We start from the raw sequence: 22807 nt of genomic DNA, 5'->3' as shown, positions 1-22807 counted from the left end.
TAAAGCTGTATATTGTAAAGGATTCCATACCTAATAACAATACTAATGTTTACAGCACGCACTGCAGCTAAGAAACCTCCTAAATCTGAAAGTCAACACCCTGAAACACGGATACGACATTACATCACAAAGTAAGTGTTGGCTCTTTTTCTGTATTTAGGTGCTTAATAGTTGTTAATTCTTCAATATTGTTCGCCGTCTGTTTTTTCGTAGTTAATGATTTTTATGAATCTCTTAACAGTGAAATCTTACCTTTCATTGATCCAATTTGAAGTTAATACCTACGTCTTGATCAAAGTCATCAATATTTACTTGATCAGTCACACTCTTGAATTATAATGGTATGTTAACAAATCATTGGGGGTTCATACTATGAATATGATTACATTTATATAGAAGTAAGATTGATAACATGAGTATATATCTTTGTATCAGAACTGATAGCATATATATTACTTACTGGAAGGCCGTGAAACATCATCCTAATTCTTTATTGAATTTCTTGTGAAATTGTTGTGTTTTATAAATTATTATCATTATTTTTAACTAGGTGCATTTAAACAAAAAAAATCTGAGACTTGCTTAATAAATATCCTTTGAAATGAAATATCATGTAAGTGTAGTGTAGTGTAAGTGTATTTGTATGTTGTCACTACAGGTTATCAGAGAACAAGGGCACAACGTTTGGGAGTACAATAGTCAACTTTATACAGTGTACCAAAGAAAGTCCAGAAACCAACCCAGGAATTGTCACCAGAAATGTAGGTGTTATAGCTTAACCTGGAACAACAATAACTCTAGCAATTCCAAAAGTGTGATACCAAGATTTGGATTCACATAGGAATAGAAAACAAATGGAATATAAAAAAGATCACTGAAAATTATTTTCTTACATGCTTCGGTTGTTTCAGATTTTAAAAAGGAATGAATCGACATTTAATGAAAATTATGTAAAACAATGATTTTAATATTTACAATGATTACTGTGTATAATGTTATTTGCCAACCTGATGATAATCATATTTGTCTGCTACAGGTACGTCAGTTTATGACTGGTATCAGGAATTACCTTGTTAAACATGAGCTGGAGGATGTAATAGAGAAAGAGCGGACACGGGTAAGTTCTCGGTGATTGTACAACATTAACAAATCAGTGGGTAAAGAGGCAGGAAAGATACCAGGATAGAACCTATGTCTACCCTTAAATTGATTAAAATCACCTTAAATTAATAAACTCTTAATTGGACTTCAATAGTAGATAAACAATTACTGCTTCCCCATCAGTACTATATAAGTTTGTACTCTATGGATTTTCACCTTATCCAGTGCTTGCTTCAAATTTTCTGTGTGAATACTTCCTGGGAAAGTTTATTCTCCAAAGGCTTCTATATCCAGAGTTACGACCCTTTGTATTGGGTGATCACTCTGTTTGGGGTATATACCTTGAACATTAGTACACCAACATGAATGATATATATTTTGGTATGGCTGAGTCATTGGGTAGCTTGATTTGGATTATGAATGGTAATGGGGAACTCAGGTTGCATAGGACGTGTATGTGAATCATCATTAAAACTGAATTTTGTTTTAACAGTTGCAGTCTGATGAAATCCTGAATGTGGATGCTATTATAGAGCGAGCTCTCCATGTGTGTGTACTGCAGCCCCTCAAACACCATATCTACCAATTGTTTGTCAACGAGTATACCAGGTAAGAAAGGTGACATGGTTGATAGCTCTTCAGCTCCATCAGTGACAACACCAGGTAAGATAGGTGACATGGTTGGTAGATCTTCAGCTCCGTCAGTGACAACACCAGGTAAGATAGGTGACATGGTTGGTAGCCCTTCAGCTCCGTCAGTGACAACACCAGGTAAGAAAGGTGACATGGTTGGTAGATATCTTCAGCTCCATCAGTGACAACACCAGGTAAGATAGGTGACATGGTTGGTAGATCTTCAGCTCCATCAGTGACAACACCAGGTAAGAAAGGTAACATGGTTGGTAGATCTTCAGCTCCATCAGTGACAACACCAGGTAAGAAAGGTGACATGGTTGATAGCCCTTCAGCTCCATCAGTGACAACACCAGGTAAGAAAGGTGACATGGTTGGTAGATCTTCAGCTCCATCAGTGAAAACACCAGGTAAGAAAGGTGACATGGTTGATAGCCCTTCAGCTCCATCAGTGACAACACCAGGTAAGAAAGGTGACATGGTTGATAGCCCTTCAGCTCCATCAGTGACAACACCAGGTAAGAAAGGTGACATGGTTGGTATCTCTTCAGCTCCATCAGTGACAACACCAGGTAAGATAGGTGACATGGTTGGTAGTTCTTCAGCTCCATCAGTGACAACACCAGGTAAGATAGGTGACATGGTTGATAGCCCTTCAGCTCCGTCAGTGACAACACCAGGTAAGAAAGGTGACATGGTTGGTAGATCTTCAGCCCCATCAGTGACATCACCAGGTAAGATAGGTGACATGGTTGGTAGCCCTTCAGCTCCATCAGTGACAACACCAGGTAAGAAAGGTGACATGGTTGGTAGATATCTTCAGCTCCATCAGTGACATCACCAGGTAAGAAAGGTGACATGGTTGGTAGATATCTTCAGCTCCATCAGTGACATCACCAGGTAAGAAAGGTGACATGGTTGGTAGATATCTTCAGCTCCATCAGTGACAACACCAGGTAAGATAGGTGACATGGTTGGTAGTTCTTCAGCTCCATCAGTGACAACACCAGGTAAGATAGGTGACATCAATGACACTTTGAATTATTATTAGTAACTGGTTCAAATCCACTTTGGGATTTAATCAAGCTCAGACATAATGCTCAAGTGACTTATCATCAGTATTGTGTTATTTACTGAATAATTACGATATGTATGTTATACTTAAATTGAACCTATACAGGATATAACTTTCTGAAATTATCTTTGAAGGAACGGTGTCACAATAATCAATGAATTTATATACTTCCAGAAATGGCAGTGTGAAGAATCTTTCTGAAAACATCCGCTATGCCAGAACAAAGACTCCAGAAGAGATTGGCTTGAGGGTAAGAATTACCTTTATTTTGAATCATTTCAAGACTGCTGGTAGAATTGTTCACTGTGTGTAACATGAAATATACCAAATAAGGAAATTGTATGCGTACTTTAACCTGTTTCAGTCTGGAATCTCTCCCCCAGACAGTACTGTGATGGAATCAATCAAACAATATCTTAACAAGATGCAGAAGGCGTACTCCCCTCTCAAGAAACTGGAATATCTTCTTGGTGCGACTTCCCTCATCTATCAGTGTGTAAGTCAAGAGTTAAATCATTAAATACCCTTCTTCGTGGCAGTGGTCAACAACCTCTGTTAGAGAACTCTGGACCACCTGTCTGTCCATTTGTCTTTCAGTCACTTTATCATTGACTGATTCTCCACTCTGTCACTTCACAGTTTTATGTGTGAATGACAAGTATAATGACTGAATTAAGTCCTTATCAAGTTATGTCCTTTAGTTTGTAGTAGGTCACTTTTCTCTGGTGCATATTCTCTATACATTTTTAATTCCAGTTAATAATAATCTCAGCATGGATGTCATTCCTAAATTACTTTTCTTCTATTTTATACCAAGTTATAGTTTTCTGATAGATTTTCAGAATAAACATTTGTTATGAGGACCAGGATACTGGCTTACTCCTAAGCAATGGCCTTGTTCTCTCTTTTAAGTGACTTTTAGTTGTCTTCAGCGTTTTCTCATTTTCCATTGTTACAGACAAACAAGCCAGAACATGCCAGGCCAGGACCTGTCCCAATGGGGGCAGATGGTAAGTCTCTCTCACTGCTTTATCAGTTCAGAACATGCCAGGCCAGTCTCTCTCACTCCATATCTGTCTACAGAGGATTTTCATTGGTCTGCATCAATGCCAAATTTCAGGAAATGGGTGTAAATTCACGAAAGTAGTTGAATAGTTTTACAAAAAGTGTATAATAAAGATGTCCAAGATTATTCATGTTGACGTCGTTTAATTGATTCCTTCACAAAAAATCTATTTTGTTATTGCAGATTTCTTGCCAATGATGATCTATGTACTGGTGCATTGTGGGTTTGTGACTGCAGAGATAGAATCTGACTATATCTGGGGCCTCATTCATCCATCTCTACTTAATGGAGAGGGTGGCTACTACCTCACCTCTCTCAGTAGTGCAGTACTCGTCCTCAAAAAGTTCCGTGACATGCAGGAAACACAGACAACACAACATGAGGTATTGACAGATAGAGAAACATTAAAAATGTAAAGACATCTATAGAATTATCAAATAAAGGAGGTTTGTTTTTCCTAACAACCTGCTGGAGAAGTGATTACAATATTTTATGATAGTTTCGGATTTTTGAGCTTTGCTTTTGAATTCCTTAAAACTCATCTAAATTTGATAGGTTATTGTGCTGTTACTCTGTAAGGAATAGTTTGATTGTGCTGTTACTCTGTATGGAATAGTTTGATAGATAATTGAATTGATTTCACCATTTTGGATACAGAGATGTTTATTATATCACTGTCAATGTCCTACCACTTTGATATATAAGTATGTTGATGACTGTATTTCCTGTGATCCAGGGCCACCTGCCTGGTATAGAAGACATACAAGGTTTCCTCAAGATTGCCATTCCTGATGAACTCAGAGACAGCATTATCTGGAAAACTCTTCCTGTCCGACCAAAGATGCACACAAAGGATGTCTGTAAGTAATAATGTAGACAACTGTCAAATTCTGAATACAGAAGACTGTTGGACTTTAGATGTAGATTCTGTATGACTTTAGATGTAGACTGTTGGACTTTAGATGTAGACTGTTGAACTTTAGATGTAGACTGTTGAACTTTAGATGTAGACTGTTGAACTTTAGATGTAGACTGTTGAACTTTAGATGTAGACTGTTGAACTTTAGATGTAGACTGTTGAACTTTAGATGTAGATTGTTGGACTTTAGATGTATACTGTTGGACTTTAGATGTAGACTGTTGAACTTTAGATGTAGACTGTTAGATGTAGACTGTTGAACTTTAGATGTAGACTGTTGAACTTTAGATGTAGACTGTTGAACTTTAGATGTAGACTGTTGAACTTTAGATGTAGACTGTTGAACTTTAGATGTAGACTGTTGAACTTTAGATGTAGATTGTTGGACTTTAGATGTATACTGTTGGACTTCAGATGTAGACTGTTGGACTTTAGATGTAGACTGTTAGATGTAGACTTTTGAACTTTAGATGTAGATTGTTGAACTTTAGATGTAGATTGTTGAACTTTATATGTAGACTGTTGAACTTTAGATGTAGATTGTTGAACTTTAGATGTATACTGTTGGACTTCAGATGTAGACTGTTGGACTTTAGATGTAGACTGTTGAACTTTAGATGTAGACTGTTGAACTTTAGATGTAGATTGTTGAACTTTATATGTAGACTGTTGAACTTTAGATGTAGATTGTTGGACTTTAGATGTAGACTGTTGAACTTTATATGTAGACTGTTGAACTTTAGATGTAGACTGTTGAACTTTAGATGTAGACTGTTGAACTTTATATGTAGACTGTTGAACTTTAGATGTAGACTGTTGGACTTTAGATGTAGACTGTTGAACTTTAGATGTAGACTGTTGAACTTTAGATGTAGATTGTTGGACTTTAGATGTATACTGTTGGACTTCAGATGTAGACTGTTGGACTTTAGATGTAGACTGTTAGATGTAGATTTTTGAACTTTAGATGTAGATTGTTGAACTTTAGATGTAGATTGTTGAACTTTAGATGTAGATTGTTGAACTTTAGATGTAGACTGTTGAACTTTAAATGTAGACTGTTGGACTTTAGATGTAGACTGTTGAACTTTAAATGTAGACTGTTGGACTTTAGATGTAGACTGTTGAACTTTAGATGTAGACTGTTGAACTTTAAATGTAGACTGTTGAACTTTAGATGTAGACTGTTGAACTTTAAATGTAGACTGTTGAACTTTAGATGTAGACTGTTGAACTTTAGATGTAGATTGTTGAACTTTATATGTAGACTGTTGAACTTTAGATGTAGATTGTTGAACTTTAGATGTAGATTGTTGAACTTTAGATGTAGACTGTTGAACTTTAAATGTAGACTGTTGGACTTTAGATGTAGACTGTTGAACTTTAGATGTAGACTGTTGAACTTTAAATGTAGACTGTTGAACTTTAGATGTAGACTGTTGGACTTTAAATGTAGACTGTTGAACTTTAAATGTAGACTGTTGGACTTTAGATGTAGACTGTTGAACTTTAAATGTAGACTGTTGGACTTTAGATGTAGACTGTTGAACTTTAGATGTAGATTGTTGGACTTTAGATGTAGACTGTTGAACTTTAGATGTAGATTGTGTTGCACTCTTCAGAAGACTTTGTTTAACTTAAGATGTAGACTCTGTTGAACACTTCAACAGACTGTTCTAATTTCTTAGAATTTGATGTACCATTAAATGTCTAAGGAGACTAATTAGTTCTCACATTATTTACAGGTACTCTGATAGCCCACAAATTTAAGGTGACCAATCCTCAGGACTATGGACTCTACATACTCATCAAAGGAGAAGGTAAGTGGAGGTTAAATCTCCTGGAATATATTTGACTTCATCCTGTTTGGTATTTAAATACATTTGTTGAAAGAAAAATTAAAATGTGACATGTGTTTTACAGAGAGAAGATTACAGGATGCTGAAATCCCGCAGGATCTGAAAACAGAACTCATGAACAATAAGAAGAATTGTGTATTTGCCTACAAACGTACTGCAGCTAATATAGCTTGGCCAATGTCATTACAGAAATAAGTGGCTGTGGAGTTTCCCTACAGAAATAAGTGGCTGGGGAGTTTCCCTACAGAAATAAGTGGCTGTGGAGTTTACCTACAGAAATAAGTGGCTGTGGAGTTTACCTACAGAAATAAGTGGCTGGGGAGTTTCCCTACAGAAATAAGTGGCTGGGGAGTTTCCCTACAGAAATAAGTGGCTGTGGAGTTTACCTACAGAAATAAGTGGCTGGGGAGTTTACCTACAGAAATAAGTGGCTGGGGAGTTTCCCTACAGAAATAAGTGGCTGGGGAGTTTCCCTACAGAAATAAGTGGCTGGGGAGTTTCCCTACAGAAATAAGTGGCTGGGGAGTTTCCCTACAGAAATAAGTGGCTGGGGAGTTTACCTACAGAAATAAGTGGCTGGGGAGTTTCCCTACAGAAATAAGTGGCTGGGGAGTTTACCTACAGAAATAAGTGGCTGTGGAGTTTACCTACAGAAATAAGTGGCTGGGGAGTTTCCCTACAGAAATAAGTGGCTGGGGAGTTTACCTACAGAAATAAGTGGCTGTGGAGTTTACCTACAGAAATAAGTGACTTGGTAACATCCATACAGATATAAGTGTAAGGAGGACATCCCTACAAAAATGAATGATTTTTGTTTTTGTGGGATGTCCATACACAAATGAGTGATAGCAAGATATCCCCACAGAAATGAGAGGTCAGAGGATGACCATACATTGACCAAAGGGTGTCCAGACAGTGACCAGAGGATGTCCAGACAGAAATGAGAAGCCAGAGGATGTCCAGACAGAAATGAAAGGCCAGAGGATGTCCAGACAGATATGAGTGACCAGAGGATGTCCAGACAGAAATGCCTGGTAATACAGTGGTGCAAGGTCCTAGGGTCCCATGTATAAGCCTTTAAGATATTGGTCAGACAAGACTGAAAGTAGATCATATGGTCTCATGGAGTATATTTGTTTTCTCTTTAAGTTTAAAATAATGGTGCTACAAACATGAATGTTAATCCATCGAAGGATGGGGTATGGTGAAATGACTTTGGCTCAATTATTTTTTAAGTTCTTGTAAATTAATAGCAAACAATTTACTAGGTACCTCACCATCATCAGATGGAATGATTCATCTGTAGGACCAGTCTAAAATAGGAATGGTTGATTGGTGTTACATCTAGGTACTAGTCTAATACGGAGCCTGCTCATGTTTAGCTGTTACATGATTGATGATAATTTTATAAGAATTTCTTTTACTTTTGTTACTCTCTACAATCTGTATTTATATACTAGGTTGTTTCCCTGGTCATTTTTTGTTTTTAGATGAATGCTAAAACTTTTTGGGAAAATGATTGGGCCATCTTCATCGTTTGTCGTACCATCTCCTTCAGTGTCATACATCAGCAAATAGTTTTTCACTCTGATTGTGTAGTTATTCATATTAAAATGTCCTATATCTGAAGTTGATATATTTACACATACCTACAAATTCAGCATTTGTACAGAAGGGGTTAAGTACTGATGGTATGTAAAATAGCCAGTCTTATTCAATCTTAACGACATAATATTTTATCCGACATTTTAGCTATTACTTGCAGTTGTCTGTGCTTTAGCAACGTTTTTAAAATCATCGCTACCAAATCCATGACAATTGTAAGACAAATTCTGATGCTTTTAATCCTCCCTTTTTTATACAGATCCTGTTATACAGTCGATCTGTGCTAGATTTTTCTTCTGTGAAATCCGTTTTAACCCTACAACTGTGGCAGCTTTCCAACAATATTTTAACAGATTTTTATCTAATGTTGGTTGACTTTAATGTAATAATCAAAACATGGCTGACAGCTTTGATATTTTGAGTGTCTGAGGTGTTAACTTTTGGATCAAAATATTTTTGTAATTTTCATAAATTTATGACAGAAACTTTTTATATGAACCAATAATACTGGGTGAGAAGTTTGTCACAGTACTGATGATGATTGGTAGGAGAGAAAAGATGTCAGATCATAAAGAGCTAACAATCAATTAGGAAAAAAGTGTCACATTATTGACAACTTGATGTAGGTCAGAGGTCAAAGAAAAAAAATGCTAGTATGTCAGATTACTGAGAACTGATTTGTCTGTAGGAGATAACATTGTATGTCAGATTACTGAGAACAGATTTGTCTGTAGGAGATAACATTGTATGTCAGGTAACTGAGAACTGATTTGTCTGTAGGAGATAACATTGTATGTCAGATTACTGAGAACAGATTTGTCTGTAGGAGATGTCAGGTAACTGAGAACTGATTTGTCTGTAGGAGATAACATTGTATGTCAGATTACTGAGAACAGATTTGTCTGTAGGAGATAACAGTGTATGTCAAGTTACTGAGAACTGATTTGTCTGTAGGAGATAACATTGTATGTCAAGTTACTGAGAACTGATTTGTCTGTAGGAGATAACATTGTATGTCAAGTTACTGAGAACTGATTTGTCTGTAGGAGATAACAGTGTATGTCAGGTTACTGAGAACTGATTTGTCTGTAGGAGATAACGTATGTCAGGTTACTGAGAACTGATTTGTCTGTAGGAGATAACATTGTATGTCAGGTTACTGAGAACGGATTTGTCTGTAGGAGATAACATTGTATGTCAAGTTACTGAGAACTGATTTGTCTGTAGGAGATAACATTGTATGTCAGATTACTGAGAACAGATTTGTCTGTAGGAGATAACATTGTATGTCAGGTAACTGAGAACTGATTTGTCTGTAGGAGATAACATTGTATGTCAGGTTACTGAGAACGGATTTGTCTGTAGGAGATAACATTGTATGTCAGGTTACTGAGAACTTTGTCTGTAGGAGATAACGTATGTCAGGTTACTGAGAACTGATTTGTCTGTAGGAGATAACATTGTATGTCGGGTAACTGAGAACGGATTTGTCTGTAGGAGATAACATTGTATGTCAAGTTACTGAGAACTGATTTGTCTGTAGGAGATAACAGTGTATGTCAGGTTACTGAGAACTGATTTGTCTGTAGGAGATAACTGTATGTCAGATTACTGAGAACAGATTTGTCTGTAGGAGATAACATTGTATGTCAGGTAACTGAGAACTGATTTGTCTGTAGGAGATAACATTGTATGTCAAGTTACTGAGAACTGATTTGTCTGTAGGAGATAACAGTGTATGTCAGGTTACTGAGAACTGATTTGTCTGTAGGAGATAACAGTGTATGTCAGGTTACTGAGAACTGATTTGTCTGTAGGAGATAGCGTTGTATGTCAGGTTACTGAGAACTGATTTGTCTGTAGGAGATAACAGTGTATGTCAGGTAACTGAGAACTGATTTGTCTGTAGGAGATAACATTGTATGTCAGGTTACTGAGAACTGATTTGTCTGTAGGAGATAACATTGTATGTCAGGTAACTGAGAACTGATTTGTCTGTAGGAGATAACATTGTATGTCAAGTTACTGAGAACTGATTTGTCTGTAGGAGATAACAGTGTATGTCAGGTTACTGAGAACTGATTTGTCTGTAGGAGATAACGTATGTCAGGTTGTATGTCAGGTTACTGACAACTGATTTGTCTGTAGGAGATAGCGTTGTATGTCAGATTACTGAGAACAGATTTGTCTGTAGGAGATAACGTATGTCAGGTTACTGAGAACTGATTTGTCTGTAGGAGATAGCGTTGTATGTCAGGTTACTGACAACTGATTTGTCTGTAGGAGATAGCGTTGTATGTCAGATTACTGAGAACAGATTTGTCTGTAGGAGATAACGTATGTCAGGTTACTGAGAACTAATTTGTCTGTAGGAGATAACGTATGTCAGGTTACTGAGAACTGATTTGTCTGTAGGAGATAACAGTGTATGTCAGGTTACTGAGAACGGATTTGTCTGTAGGAGATAACATTGTATGTCAGGTTACTGAGAACGGATTTGTCTGTAGGAGATAACGTATGTCAGGTTACTGAGAACGGATTTGTCTGTAGGAGATAACATTGTATGTCAGGTTACTGAGAACTGATTTGTCTGTAGGAGATAGCGTTGTATGTCAGGTTACTGACAACTGATTTGTCTGTAGGAGATAGCGTTGTATGTCAGGTTACTGACAACTGATTTGTCTGTAGGAGATAACAGTGTATGTCAGGTTACTGAGAACGGATTTGTCTGTAGGAGATAACATTGTATGTCAGGTTACTGAGAACGGATTTGTCTGTAGGAGATAACGTATGTCAGGTTACTGAGAACGGATTTGTCTGTAGGAGATAACATTGTATGTCAGGTTACTGAGAACTGATTTGTCTGTAGGAGATAACAGTGTATGTCAGGTTACTGAGAACAGATTTGTCTGTAGGAGATAACATTGTATGTCAGGTTACTGACAACTGATTTGTCTGTAGGAGATAACGTTGTATGTCAGGTTACTGACAACTGATTTGTCTGTAGGAGATAGCGTTGTATGTCAGGTTACTGACAACTGATTTGTCTGTAGGAGATAGCGTTGTATGTCAGATTACTGAGAATGGATTTGTCTGTAGGAGATAACATTTTATGTCAGATTATTGAGACCTAATTGTCAGTAGAAAATGTTTGTTTTTTGACACCTGGCTACAAATGGGGCAACTCCTGGAAACTTCTTTTTTCTATATTAAAACTTTAACATATTTGTAACAAAAAGGTTGTGATTGGAAAACTTGTGTCCTTGCATGCAAGTTAGGGTAACTAGGGTAAATTTTGAAAATCTAGCAGTCAAGTTAGGTGACAGGGGTGACAATCCAAGGTTTTCAATAGGACCTTGTTCTGGAGACAAGCACAGATACACTGTTAAACTGACAGTAAAGTGTTGTATTTTCTTTTTTACTTTGTGGTTTTATCAGTTGGAATTTCTTCAACAGATAGTTGACTACTGAAATCCTTGTCATTACATTTTAAAATGAAAACATCTTATTTATTAAATCTGTTATTTGTTAAAGATTGTGCTTTGGTTTTATATTGTTTGTTAAACTGAGGTAATGTCCCGTACATTAATCAATGTTGTCGTGACTCTCACCACATTTGGTTTTATGTTGTTTATTACACCGAGTTAATGTACCGTATAGAAGCATAAATTAATGTCGACATGTCTCTCAACACATTTGCATTTCCTTATTTCATAAGGGTTTTAAGTAACAAATAGCTTGGACTGTTAAACATTTTAATATTTTAGAAAATGGATTATGGATTCTGCAGACACTGGCAGACAGTTGGAAGAAATGAAATACATACAGATACTGTTATTGGGAGAAAATGTTAGTGAGACTAGCAGAGATTTTTACCGATAATGTTGGCAGTGCTGTCAGATGTGTACATATTAACTGTGCCATGTTAATTGTTGTAACCCAAGTGCCATAATATCACTCAATCAAATACAGGGGAAAAGGTTTAATTTTCAATGACTTGTTCCATTTTTGTTGATCCAAATAGTTCACCTTTAAAAGGTTTATTTGGTTCTCAGCAATTATAACATGACTGAGATATTAAGTACTTTTACTGTAATCAGCATATTCCCGGGTATTTACAGCTATTGACTCCTAGCTGTTATTTGTACATGTGTACATGATGTCTTACAGATTCTAGTTATGGTGGTATTCACAGCTGTGCCATTTTATGTTATTGAGTTTGTTAGGATCTGTAACCTATATTCAGGTCCCCTCTCCCTTAATGTTTGTGTTGTACTGTTGATCAAAGCCTGGTTGGAGATGTTGTACAGCTTTAAGTTACAACAGCATATGTAAACTGTTACATAATTATGTTATTTTACAATCAATACTTTCATGACGAAATAAAAAAATGTTAATGAATTACTTATCTTGTTTTTGTAGTACATTGGTAATTTCCAATCAGTTGATTGGAAAGCTACCTCCCATTGCAGAAGAAAATTTGGAATCCTATTTTTTCTGTCAGTAGGTTATCTGTCCTTGGTTAAGTTATGTGGACAAACTGGTTTGTCAGCACTGTTGACATATTTCAGACATAAAATCGGGATGGAAATGCAAACATTAATTAAAAGCTTTGAAAAGCTTGGTCAATGCTCAACAGAAATAAAATATGATTCTCTGTCAATACTTTTTTTTTCATAAACAACTCTGGTGCTACTGCTAAATGAAAACTCTGACAGCATTGGCCAGTGGACTTGATGGCACCATCTCTGATCGGACACTTTTTCAACACCAACAAATAAATTACATTTACCTAGCATTATCTCATGCACTAAATGTGCTGCTATCCTCTTAACAGATTTTCATTCTATTTCCAAATATGGGATCTTAACATTAAGTTCTATTTCTACTTAGAAATTGGTGGTCATCAGTCGAAGGGCATGGAAGAATTTTTCAGGAAGAATACCTAATTTCCTGATGGTAGGGTGGGAGGGAGGGTCACTTTGTTTATATCATTTACATTTTAATTTGCTCTCTGCTTTACCAAAGGCTAGTCATTTTATGATGTTTTTGGTTTGCAACTGAATTCATCTTTATATGATAGATAACTTTCGACAGGTTTACTCTCATCTCCTTGTGTTAAGGTGTGTGGGATGTAAATATGTCTTCCACAACTGCTTATCCACAAAGAGTGTTTGTGACCTTGACATTGGGTATCACGGGTTGTCTTAAGTCCAAGCAAACTCACTGACACAGGCAAGACATAGGAAACCCACAGACACAGGCAAGACACAGCAAACCTACTGACAAAGGCAAGACATAGGAAACCCACTGACACAGGCAAGGCATTGGAAACCCACTGACACAGGCAAGACACAACAAACCCACCGACACGGCAAGACACTGCAAACTCACTGACACAGGCAAGACATAGGAAACCCACTGAAAAAGGCAAGACATAGGAAACCCACTGACATAGGCAAGACATAGGAAACCTACTGACACAGGCAAGATATAGGAAACCTACTGACACAGGCAAGACATATGAAACCCACTGACACAGGCCAGACATAGGAAACCCACTAACACAGGCAAGACACAGCAAACCCACTGACACAGGCAAGACATAGGGAACCCACTGACACAGGCAAGACATAAGGAACCCACTGACACAGGCAAGACACAGCAAACCTACTGACACAGGCAAGACATAGGAAACCCACTGACACAGGCAAGACATAGGAAACCTACTGACACAGGCTAGACATAAGAAATCTACTGACATAGGCTAGACATTGGAAACCTACTGACACAGGCAAGACATTGGAAACCTACTGACACAGGCTAGACATGGGAAACCTACTGTCAAAGGCAAGACATAAGGAACCCACTGACACAGGCAAGACATAAGAAATCTACTGACATAGGCTAGACACAGCACACCAACCGACATTGGGAGAAGATTGTAAACTTACTGACACAAGCAAGACATTGTAATTTCACTAATACAGGGATGACAGTAATTTCTCTTAACATAACCTTTAAATGAGAGGTAAAAAAACACAAACAATTATTGGTATTGTGATTGCACAGGCATTTAATACAAAATCCTACAGAACAAGTGTATCTATCACATAGATTTCATCACACCTCTTTTGAATAATACGTGAATTTTTTTTTTCCTTCAAAAGCATGTGATATGAATTAGTCAAAACAATAAATAGGCTTCCATTTCCATGGGGGAAAAAAATTAAAAGTGTTAAAATCTTTCAACAACAAACAATGATAAACTGTTTCTATCATACTTACTTAACATATACACACAAACATTTATGGAACATGAGATGTCAAGCACTTGGATAAATATAGAATCTGCTCATCTACCACAGGCAATGTGTAGCTATACTCCATACCTGTCCAAAGCTGACTATTCCTAAAAACAGCTGTCATCAGGTCTTCAAAATCTGTCAGTCTGTCCATTCTACTGGTATTGATAACTGGTTGTTCATGATTATTTTTGTATTGAAATAAGTGATAATGAAAAATGATACAATATAACAGTTTCCTCGTAATAACTTTTACCAAGTGCATTGTGTTGTAAACTACATAAAATTCACAACAAATTTTTTTAAGAAAAGAGAAATATAGAAAATTTCATGATTTCAAAACCTGATTTAAATGAAATTTACATCCCTGACAGGTCGAAAGACACACTGGCCTTTATATAACATACACCTGCCCTAACTTTCTCTGGCAACTTGCACATCTACAGTAAATTCACACTTACCAATCACACGAAAGGATTTTTTAAATGAAAGATGAGCTTACAATTTTGACCAATAGTACACTTATATTATAAGCTCTTTGCCTTCTGGTGAGGTCTGATTCTCCGTACAATCTGGTAAGGTCTGATTCTCTGCACCTTCTGGTGAGGTCTGATTCTCCGTACAATCTGGTGAGGGCTGATTCTCCGTACCATCTGGTAAGGTCTGATTCTCTGCACCTTCTGGTGAGGTCTGATTCTCCGTACAATCTGGTGAGGGCTGATTCTCCGTACCATCTGGTGAAGTCTGATTCTCCGTACCATCTGGTGAGGTCTGATTCTCCGTACCTTCTGGTGAGGTCTGATTCTCCGCACCTTCTGGTGAGGTCCGATTCTCCGCACCTTCTGGTGAGGTCTGATTCTCCATACCATCTGGTGAGGGCTGATTATCTGTACCTTCTGGTGAGATTTGATTCTCTGTACCATCTGGTGAGGTCTGATTTTCCATACTATCTGGTGAGGTCTGATTCTCCGCACCTTCTGGTGAAGTTTTATTCTCTAACTTACTGGTGACGGTCAGATTCTCTTGCCTTCTGGTGATGTCAGATTTTCCAACATTCTGGTGATGTCAGGTTCTCCAACCTTCTGGTGATATCAGACTCTCCAACCTCCTGGGGATGGTCAGATTCTCGACCTTCTGATGACAGTCAGGATTCTCCAACCTTCTGGTGATGTCAGATTAAACCATTTTGACTACGTTTTATACTCCTTAACTTCATTCAATCAGGTCCACCTTACACATGACTCAAGATCTTATCACCTGTAAAATGTTCATGCATTCACACCATCATGAATTTAAGTGTCAAAATCATCCTCACACAATGAATCTTACCACTCTGTGTTGAAAATTTGCCCCATACACACGATTCTCTACTGACCGCTTCCTAGAATTATACCATGACAAAAAATTCAATAGAAGAACTAATTTCGCAAATAACTGCAATTCAATACTTAAAAATTGGATTGATAATATGTGAGTTATAAGTCAGGGAGATGATTATGTATGAAAGCTGTAGTAATACAAGTGATGGCAAACATCAGTCTGTATGACGGCCAAACTTCTGTGCACATAATCAATATCCAGTGAGACTGTGAAGATTCCACTACACTGACAGCAACACAACCATTTCTCCACAAATATTTCCATTCTTGCTCAAAGATAACTGACAAAAGGTTCTTTGTTGACGCTGCTAACCACAACTGTTGTCAGTTCAAGTGGAAACCTTTTTCACTGGTAGCATCGAGGAGTTTCTGGCGTAGAATATCTTCGGAGGAGTACTCGGGTAGCTTGAGATAGTGAACACAGGTATTAACTGAGGGGTAGCTAGAGTCACTACCATCCACTTTCCTCACTACGGTCAGGCGTGGGTGGAGATTAGCAAAGCCACCTGGTGGTAGGGAGGAACATCCTGTCGTGAACTGTAGAAACGCCTTTCTTTCATCAGCATTAAGACTAGTCATTACATTAACGAAACGCTGGAACCCAGGGCTGAAAGTAAGTAGAATCATCAGTAATATCCTATGAAAATCCATTTATAACAAATAACTATTAGTTTGGAATTAAGGGTTCAAATTTATCAATTCATTCTGAAAATACTTAATACAATTTTTTTATATTTCATTTGTTCTTTCATCGTGTTAACTTTTGTTCTTAAAACAAAATTTGTATAAGAAATATTGTGTAAAATGTTTCTCCTATTCCTTCAACATATCCAACACTAAACAGTTAAACCTATGAAGGAATGATAGAAGCAGCTTTTGACAATCTGGACCAGTCACCCACCTGTCTCTGGTGTAACCCAGCTTCGGCTCTGTGTAGCTAAGAACATCATCACGTGTCCATGTGGGTGCCTGCTCTCCGCACATCAGTGTGGCAAGTTCTGTGGGACTGAAAGAGTGCAGTTTCTCCATGCTGAACACTTCGTCGAATCCAGCTGTGGAAGTAAACAAGAACTGTTGAGTAATACACCAATTAAAACTTAATATAGTTGTGTAACTCTCACCTCGTGAATGTATAAATGAGATGGTGTGTAAGTTTGAAGTTCTGTAACACACACATCTAGTTTACACTGGTGAGATGGTGTGTAGGTTCGAAGTTCTGTAACATACACCTCTAGTTTGTATTAGTGAGATTGCATGTACCTTTAAAGGCATCTAATTGGTGTCGAATTCCACTGTTGAGACAGAAGTCAGTGACCAGATCAACATATTCATCCACATTTTCCAGATTCACTTCCTGTGGGAAAAAACATTCATAACTTTAGACACATGTTTAAAGCAATAGTAACATAATCACAGTTACTTAGTTTTATTAACCCATTTATGTTTAAGTCTGGACTAATGTGAAAATATAATAACAACATTCCTTCTTCAAAATATGCATTAAGTTCAAATAATTCATTGTATAAGGTCTCACCTCTTCTGCATTAGACTTGAGGTCATAGGACATGTAGCCATACACTTTGGATGAAGGATTGAACTGGAATGTTAAACTGAAATATAAAAATCAAACACCTGTGAAATACAGCAATTTTATATTAAATGTTAAAAAACACAGTCATTTAGGTTTAATGAGATGTGTAACAATAGTCATATATTTTCAAACAAAACTACTTCCAACAAATTCAGTGGGTGAATGTATGATTACCATTGCGACAAATATTTCATTTTAAAATCAAACTACTGTTTACATCTATGATTATGTAGAATGTTCTGGGGACTGCTGGACAGAAAGATAAAAGCACTCCGCTTCCTAAACTATTTGGGTTTAGATCACACGGTGCCCTCTCTCTCAACATTCTAGTCACCTTCACAATCTAACATTATGATATAAACCGCTACTTTACCCGATATCCTCAATCCTATAGATGGCACCAGGTTCAGATGGATTCTGCAGTCCTAGTTGCTGTATGAGTATATTTTTCTGATCTGGAGACAGTGTCTTATCCTTTAGAATCCTCTGTTTTTTACTGACTAAATCTCGCAGCTGTCGTAGGAATGTTGCACGGTGAGGGTCGATGAGCTCAAAGTCATCATCATTAAGAATTCCTTCATACCAGGCAGGTGTGTCTGGATGCTTGACTTTGGGGGGATCAAGAATCAGTTCTTTATCAACATCCTCTATGCTGGAGGATAGTGTGTCCCGTGGAGACAGATCCTGTTCACTGTGGTACGATTCGGTGGTACTGCCAACAGACCGGTGCAGTGAATCCTGGTACTGCTGGGTAATAATGTGGCCCATCTCCCCCATACACATCAGTTTGAAGAAAGATCGGGAAAGTGGTAAGTCAATCAAACGTTTGTCCTGTATACACTTGGCAAGGAGAGTGCCAAGGAAGTGGAATAACTTCTCAACACGGGGAATATCTGCGCTATCCTGAGGCAGAGGGGCAGGGAACAAACCTCCACCTCTCTGGATGTAGAATCCAGGAGGCTTCACACCATGGCCGATGTCCACCTATACATAAAACACATATATTTAACCACTATAACCTCAGAACAGTTTCTACGTAGAGCTCCAGAAAATTGTGTGAAGAACAATTAAGTGGTTATTTTGTAGTCCTCGTCACTGAGGGGATGTTTTTTTAAATTACCTACATGCTGAAGTAAACCCCAGATATAGAGCTTATTGGATAATCAACGAAAAATATGTAGGACAAAGTGATTGTACAAGAGACAAAACGAAGTACATGTAGTATCATCAGACAGGTATGTCCTGTCGACAATTCACTAACCAGTGGCCTATAAAACACTATTTCAGGAGTCATTTCAATCACTGCTCATCTCATAATTTCATTTGCTTAGGATTATCTTATCATATTACTGTATTGTATTCTGATACTCACTTCTCTCTCAAGCTTATTGGGGACATCATCGTCACACAGCCATAGTCCAAGTTCCTTTCTCTGCATTTCAGCAGCAATGAGAGCATAGAATTCAAGACTAGGACCAAGTCCTGTGCCTTCCTCCAGTTCAAACTCGATTTCTAATACAGACTTTCTATGAGCATGGTACTTCATCACCTGCACAGCCCAGTCTAGTAGTCTTTCACCACGTGGGATCCTCACACGTTCATGCTTCAGTCTTCCAATACGATACTCTCCACCTTCATCACGCCGTGGCATGGGGCCACGACTTCGCTCTAGAGTGGCATCCCTCCGGTCTTGTAGCCATACAATAGCCCTAATGGAGAAAAGTAAAGTCATTTTAATATTTTGTTGTTATAATAAATGTAACATAAGTTTAAAGTATCTGTCAGTTTTCCAATGTGAAAGATCTCAGAAAAATTCCTTACCTAGAGGATCCAAAGGCAGTACAAGTAAAGTAGATCTGTCTTGTGTCAAAAGAACAGAGCATTGGGCAGTACTTAGTCAGTTTCTCACACCAGTCAGGTAGGGCATTACTAGCCAGCACCAACGGGTCCTGTGGACAGATAGAATTCTACTGTATACAAACTTAATCAAATATTATCCTCAAGTTACTATAAACAGCTAGTAAACTTGGAATCCTCAAGCATGAATTTATGGAAAGTATTCTTACATCTGATCCTCTGTATTAGAAAATGCTCTACTGCCCTAACCAGAGGAAACCAAATAGATCTATTTTCTATCATTAGCAAATGACCATGGAATCCTACAGCATGGCTTTATCAAAAGTATTCTCACAAATGATTATATTAGAAAACCCCATACTGTTCTTAAAGGAGGACACTAAATCAATTCATTTTCTATAAATAGCAAGTGACCTTGACAACTCCTACCAAACAATGTATTATCAAACTTGATCTTTACCTTGGTAAGGTCTGATTTAAAACTTAACAGTCACTTAAGGAAGGACACCAAAACAACATGGGAAGGGATGCAGGTGAAAGGATACTAACCTGTGTCTGTTGTACTAATTTATTGGTGATCTTTTTACTGATGAAGTCCTCTGCGGGCACATTCAGTAGTAGCGGCTGATCATCTGTTATATGTAGCATAGTTTTAATATGTCAGAAGAAATCAAACACAGCAATAGACAACTTCCCATAAATCAATGAAATATGTTTCATTTATATTGCATCTAATTTATGGAAAAAAATCATTATCTTTTGAAATCATAAAAAAAGAAAATGAATCAGGCTTATTTTCATAAATCCATAAAATACAACATAATCTTCAATGATTTTTTTTTATATGTGTAAAAGGGTTTCGGGGGGGGGGTTAGCACATACATTTTGTAAGAATGTTTGGCGTGTGTTCCATAGCAATGGCGTACAGTCTCTGTAACAACTGAAGCACATGATCCATGGTACAGGCTGTCGGATCATTATTACGAGGGATGTCCCATTCGCTGAGGATCTGGTAGCCCTGACTATCTGCCTGTGCTCCAATCTGACGGTACACAGAGTCCTAAAATAGGACATCAAAGGTTAGATCAACTCTCAGCAGGTTCTGAGGTCAGGTTTACCATTTCAACATTGAAACAACTCAGAAATATTACAGTAAGGAATGATGCACAACTTAGCATATATGATTGTTTTTTTCTCACTTAAACAAATTACAATCTTGACAAAAGCATATCCAGTTGCAGCCTGTGTATCTACAAGACAGATATCTGATATCTAAGTATTAGTAAAAGTTGAAATAACTTGTTTCGCAATTGTTGTAAAACAAATGAAGTTTATAGTTATATACAAGACAGATATCTGAGTTCAGTATAAGTATTAGTAAAAGGTGAAATAACTTGTTTCGCAATTGTTGTAAAACAAATGAAGCTTATAGTTATATACAAGACAGATATCTGAGTTCAGTATAAGTATTAGTAAAAGGTGAAATAACTTGTTTCGCAATTGTTGTAAAACAAATGAAGCTTATAGTTATATACAAGACAGATATAACCAGAATAAAAGCACCATACATACTGTCATTTTCTCCAGTTCTTGTTTACTTTCTCCATCCTTCAATGCTTTGTACACAATCCTGTACAACACAAAACAAAATATACATAATATATACCATAGTTATGCATAATTAAATGTCTTGTCTGTTCTGCTTTGCTATAGGCGAAATACCCTAAATTTTTCTCCACCCAAATATTGAATTTCGAAATTAATTCTAATTAATAACATGTAAAAACCATACAAATGTTGTCCTATTTAAATATTGATCTATTGTAAACCATGAAATAAAAGTTAGTAAATTTTTTAAATTCTTATTATTCATTCGAATGACATTTTAACCCCAAAATATCACTCTTCCAATGATGGTGGACGAACCCTCTGATAATTTACAGTACTTGTTTCATTAGGACTATAAATTAAGCCTGAAGTGAATAGAACAAACCATAAAGAATTTGTAGTGTTTACTGAACATCCAAAGTGTTTGTCCCCAAAATACACACACACACAAATCAAATTGTTACTTTCCCTTGCTGACGAGACAAAAACATGTCATAAAGATACATCATCAAGTTCCTGCTATGACTGTTGAATCATCCACAGAGAAAAAAAGGAAAAATTCTCAGGATACAGACTTTTTACAGGTTTACATGTTTAAGTGTATTTTTTTCCCAATTGTCTGCCAAGCCAATGTTTTGTAATAAGCAAGACCAGTTCTGATTGTTTTTTTTTTTTTTTTGAGATGCTAAATCTAAGATCTGTAATGCCTTACGTATATGTTGGTTCCCAGATCCTCTTAAGTCGTTCTGTTCTGTTTGCTGCAGGTCCCTGAGTAAGTAGTTTCTGTATGTACTTAAATATACAGCTTTTCTCATGGCCAAGACAAACCTCACCATCCTCCATCTAAACACAATACCAACATAGTACAATTAGAAACACCGCAGTTAAACAAATTAAAAATGTTATACCTGAATGACATCAGTCTAGATTATTCCCCCAACTGACAGAGATCTTCCAGTAAAATATTTGTTTTGTAGTATTGACTTTTTCACCTGTTGTGGACAGAACAGTACATAACACTTAACAACAATACAATGAAAATATGTGCCAAGTGATATCTCATTTCATTTTATTGAGAATTCATCTCTCTTACCCCTGGCAGTCCAGGTGCCTTGATGTAGATGGCTAGTTTGGGTTGAAGCACTTGGTCACCAGATTCTGTTGCACTTGGGCCCTCTGATCCTGTAGGGATAAACATTAAACATGTAAAGGTACACATTGCTAAAACAAAACCACTGAAACTTCAATATCATTATTGTTCACAGATATGAACCACCAAAAGAAAACAAAGCTAGAAAATATCTATGACGTCAATGCTCTAATTCCCATTTAACATTAATACTTTTTCTATAAATAGTAATGATGACCTTGACCTTGGAAAGTAAAAGGATGAGTTCCTCGAAAGTACTCTAACACATAATGCAATACTTGTGTATCACTTTTCTTTGAAATCTAGAAATTAAAAAAGACAGATTTGGTCTTGATTTGTTTCTTTACAGATATGTAAATGAATTCAACACAGGAATAAACATTATAGGATTAGACAAATAATAAATAAAATACTTAACATATTCTTAAAACTAATGAAGAAATCTAGCTATTTATAGGAATTCATCAGGACTAACCTGGGGCAGGAATCTCAAAGTCCTGAGTCTGATTGACATTGGTGCGTCCAGGACGGGGATCAAATGCCGGGATGAGAGCAGAGAACTGGCGCTTCAGGACAAACTCATCATCCCATGTCTTCCTTCTTTCACCGCGCCCTTCTAATTCATCTTCCTCCTGTAAAGGGAGATAATTAGTGACTTA

General features: G+C 37.0%; 3 protein-coding genes across 10 annotated transcripts in view; 1 reads left to right on the top strand and 2 right to left on the bottom strand.

Moving 5' to 3' along the window:
- Positions 1–6965, top strand: part of LOC132543369 (uncharacterized) — a 35692-nt gene extending 28727 nt beyond the window's left edge. The window contains exons 8-18 of the mRNA XM_060206861.1: positions 56–131; positions 659–761; positions 1037–1117; positions 1595–1710; positions 2984–3059; positions 3174–3305; positions 3768–3819; positions 4059–4258; positions 4612–4735; positions 6540–6614; positions 6718–6965. Of these exons, the coding sequence (XP_060062844.1) occupies positions 56–131; positions 659–761; positions 1037–1117; positions 1595–1710; positions 2984–3059; positions 3174–3305; positions 3768–3819; positions 4059–4258; positions 4612–4735; positions 6540–6614; positions 6718–6848 (1166 nt within the window). The 3' untranslated portion in view covers positions 6849–6965. The remainder of the gene's footprint in view (positions 1–55; positions 132–658; positions 762–1036; positions 1118–1594; positions 1711–2983; positions 3060–3173; positions 3306–3767; positions 3820–4058; positions 4259–4611; positions 4736–6539; positions 6615–6717) is intronic.
- A 7342-nt stretch (positions 6966–14307) lies between these two features.
- Positions 14308–22807, bottom strand: part of LOC132543396 (E3 ubiquitin-protein ligase HECTD1-like) — a 37613-nt gene continuing 29113 nt past the window's right edge. For all 8 annotated transcript variants that reach the window (XM_060206890.1, XM_060206894.1, XM_060206896.1 and 5 more), the window contains 13 exons: positions 22624–22780; positions 22092–22180; positions 21711–21841; positions 20963–21020; positions 20273–20450; positions 19940–20022; positions 19355–19482; positions 18906–19242; positions 17907–18517; positions 17477–17552; positions 17203–17296; positions 16844–16994; positions 14308–16549 (listed from right to left, as the gene is read on the bottom strand). In XM_060206890.1, the coding sequence (XP_060062873.1) occupies positions 16267–16549; positions 16844–16994; positions 17203–17296; positions 17477–17552; positions 17907–18517; positions 18906–19242; positions 19355–19482; positions 19940–20022; positions 20273–20450; positions 20963–21020; positions 21711–21841; positions 22092–22180; positions 22624–22780 (2376 nt within the window). In that variant the 3' untranslated portion in view covers positions 14308–16266. The remainder of the gene's footprint in view (positions 16550–16843; positions 16995–17202; positions 17297–17476; positions 17553–17906; positions 18518–18905; positions 19243–19354; positions 19483–19939; positions 20023–20272; positions 20451–20962; positions 21021–21710; positions 21842–22091; positions 22181–22623; positions 22781–22807) is intronic.
- On the bottom strand, positions 15086–15508 carry LOC132543368 (integumentary mucin A.1-like). Its single transcript, XM_060206860.1, has one exon. It carries the CDS (start codon positions 15506–15508, stop codon positions 15086–15088), a length of 423 nt encoding a protein of 140 aa, XP_060062843.1.

This window comes from Ylistrum balloti, unplaced genomic scaffold, assembly GCF_031769215.1.
Source record: "Ylistrum balloti isolate Yb309-2 unplaced genomic scaffold, AGI_CSIRO_Ybal_v1 Utg369754, whole genome shotgun sequence".
NCBI classification, from domain to species: domain Eukaryota; kingdom Metazoa; phylum Mollusca; class Bivalvia; order Pectinida; family Pectinidae; genus Ylistrum; species Ylistrum balloti.
Note: the sequence above shows the minus strand (reverse complement) of the source record. Positions and strands in the feature narration are given on the sequence as shown.

Excerpts from the sequence above, each read along its gene's own strand:
- LOC132543368 (XM_060206860.1), bottom strand. The coding sequence starts at position 15,508 with ATGGAAAATCAGACCTCACCAGATGGTACAGAGAATCAAATCTCACCA.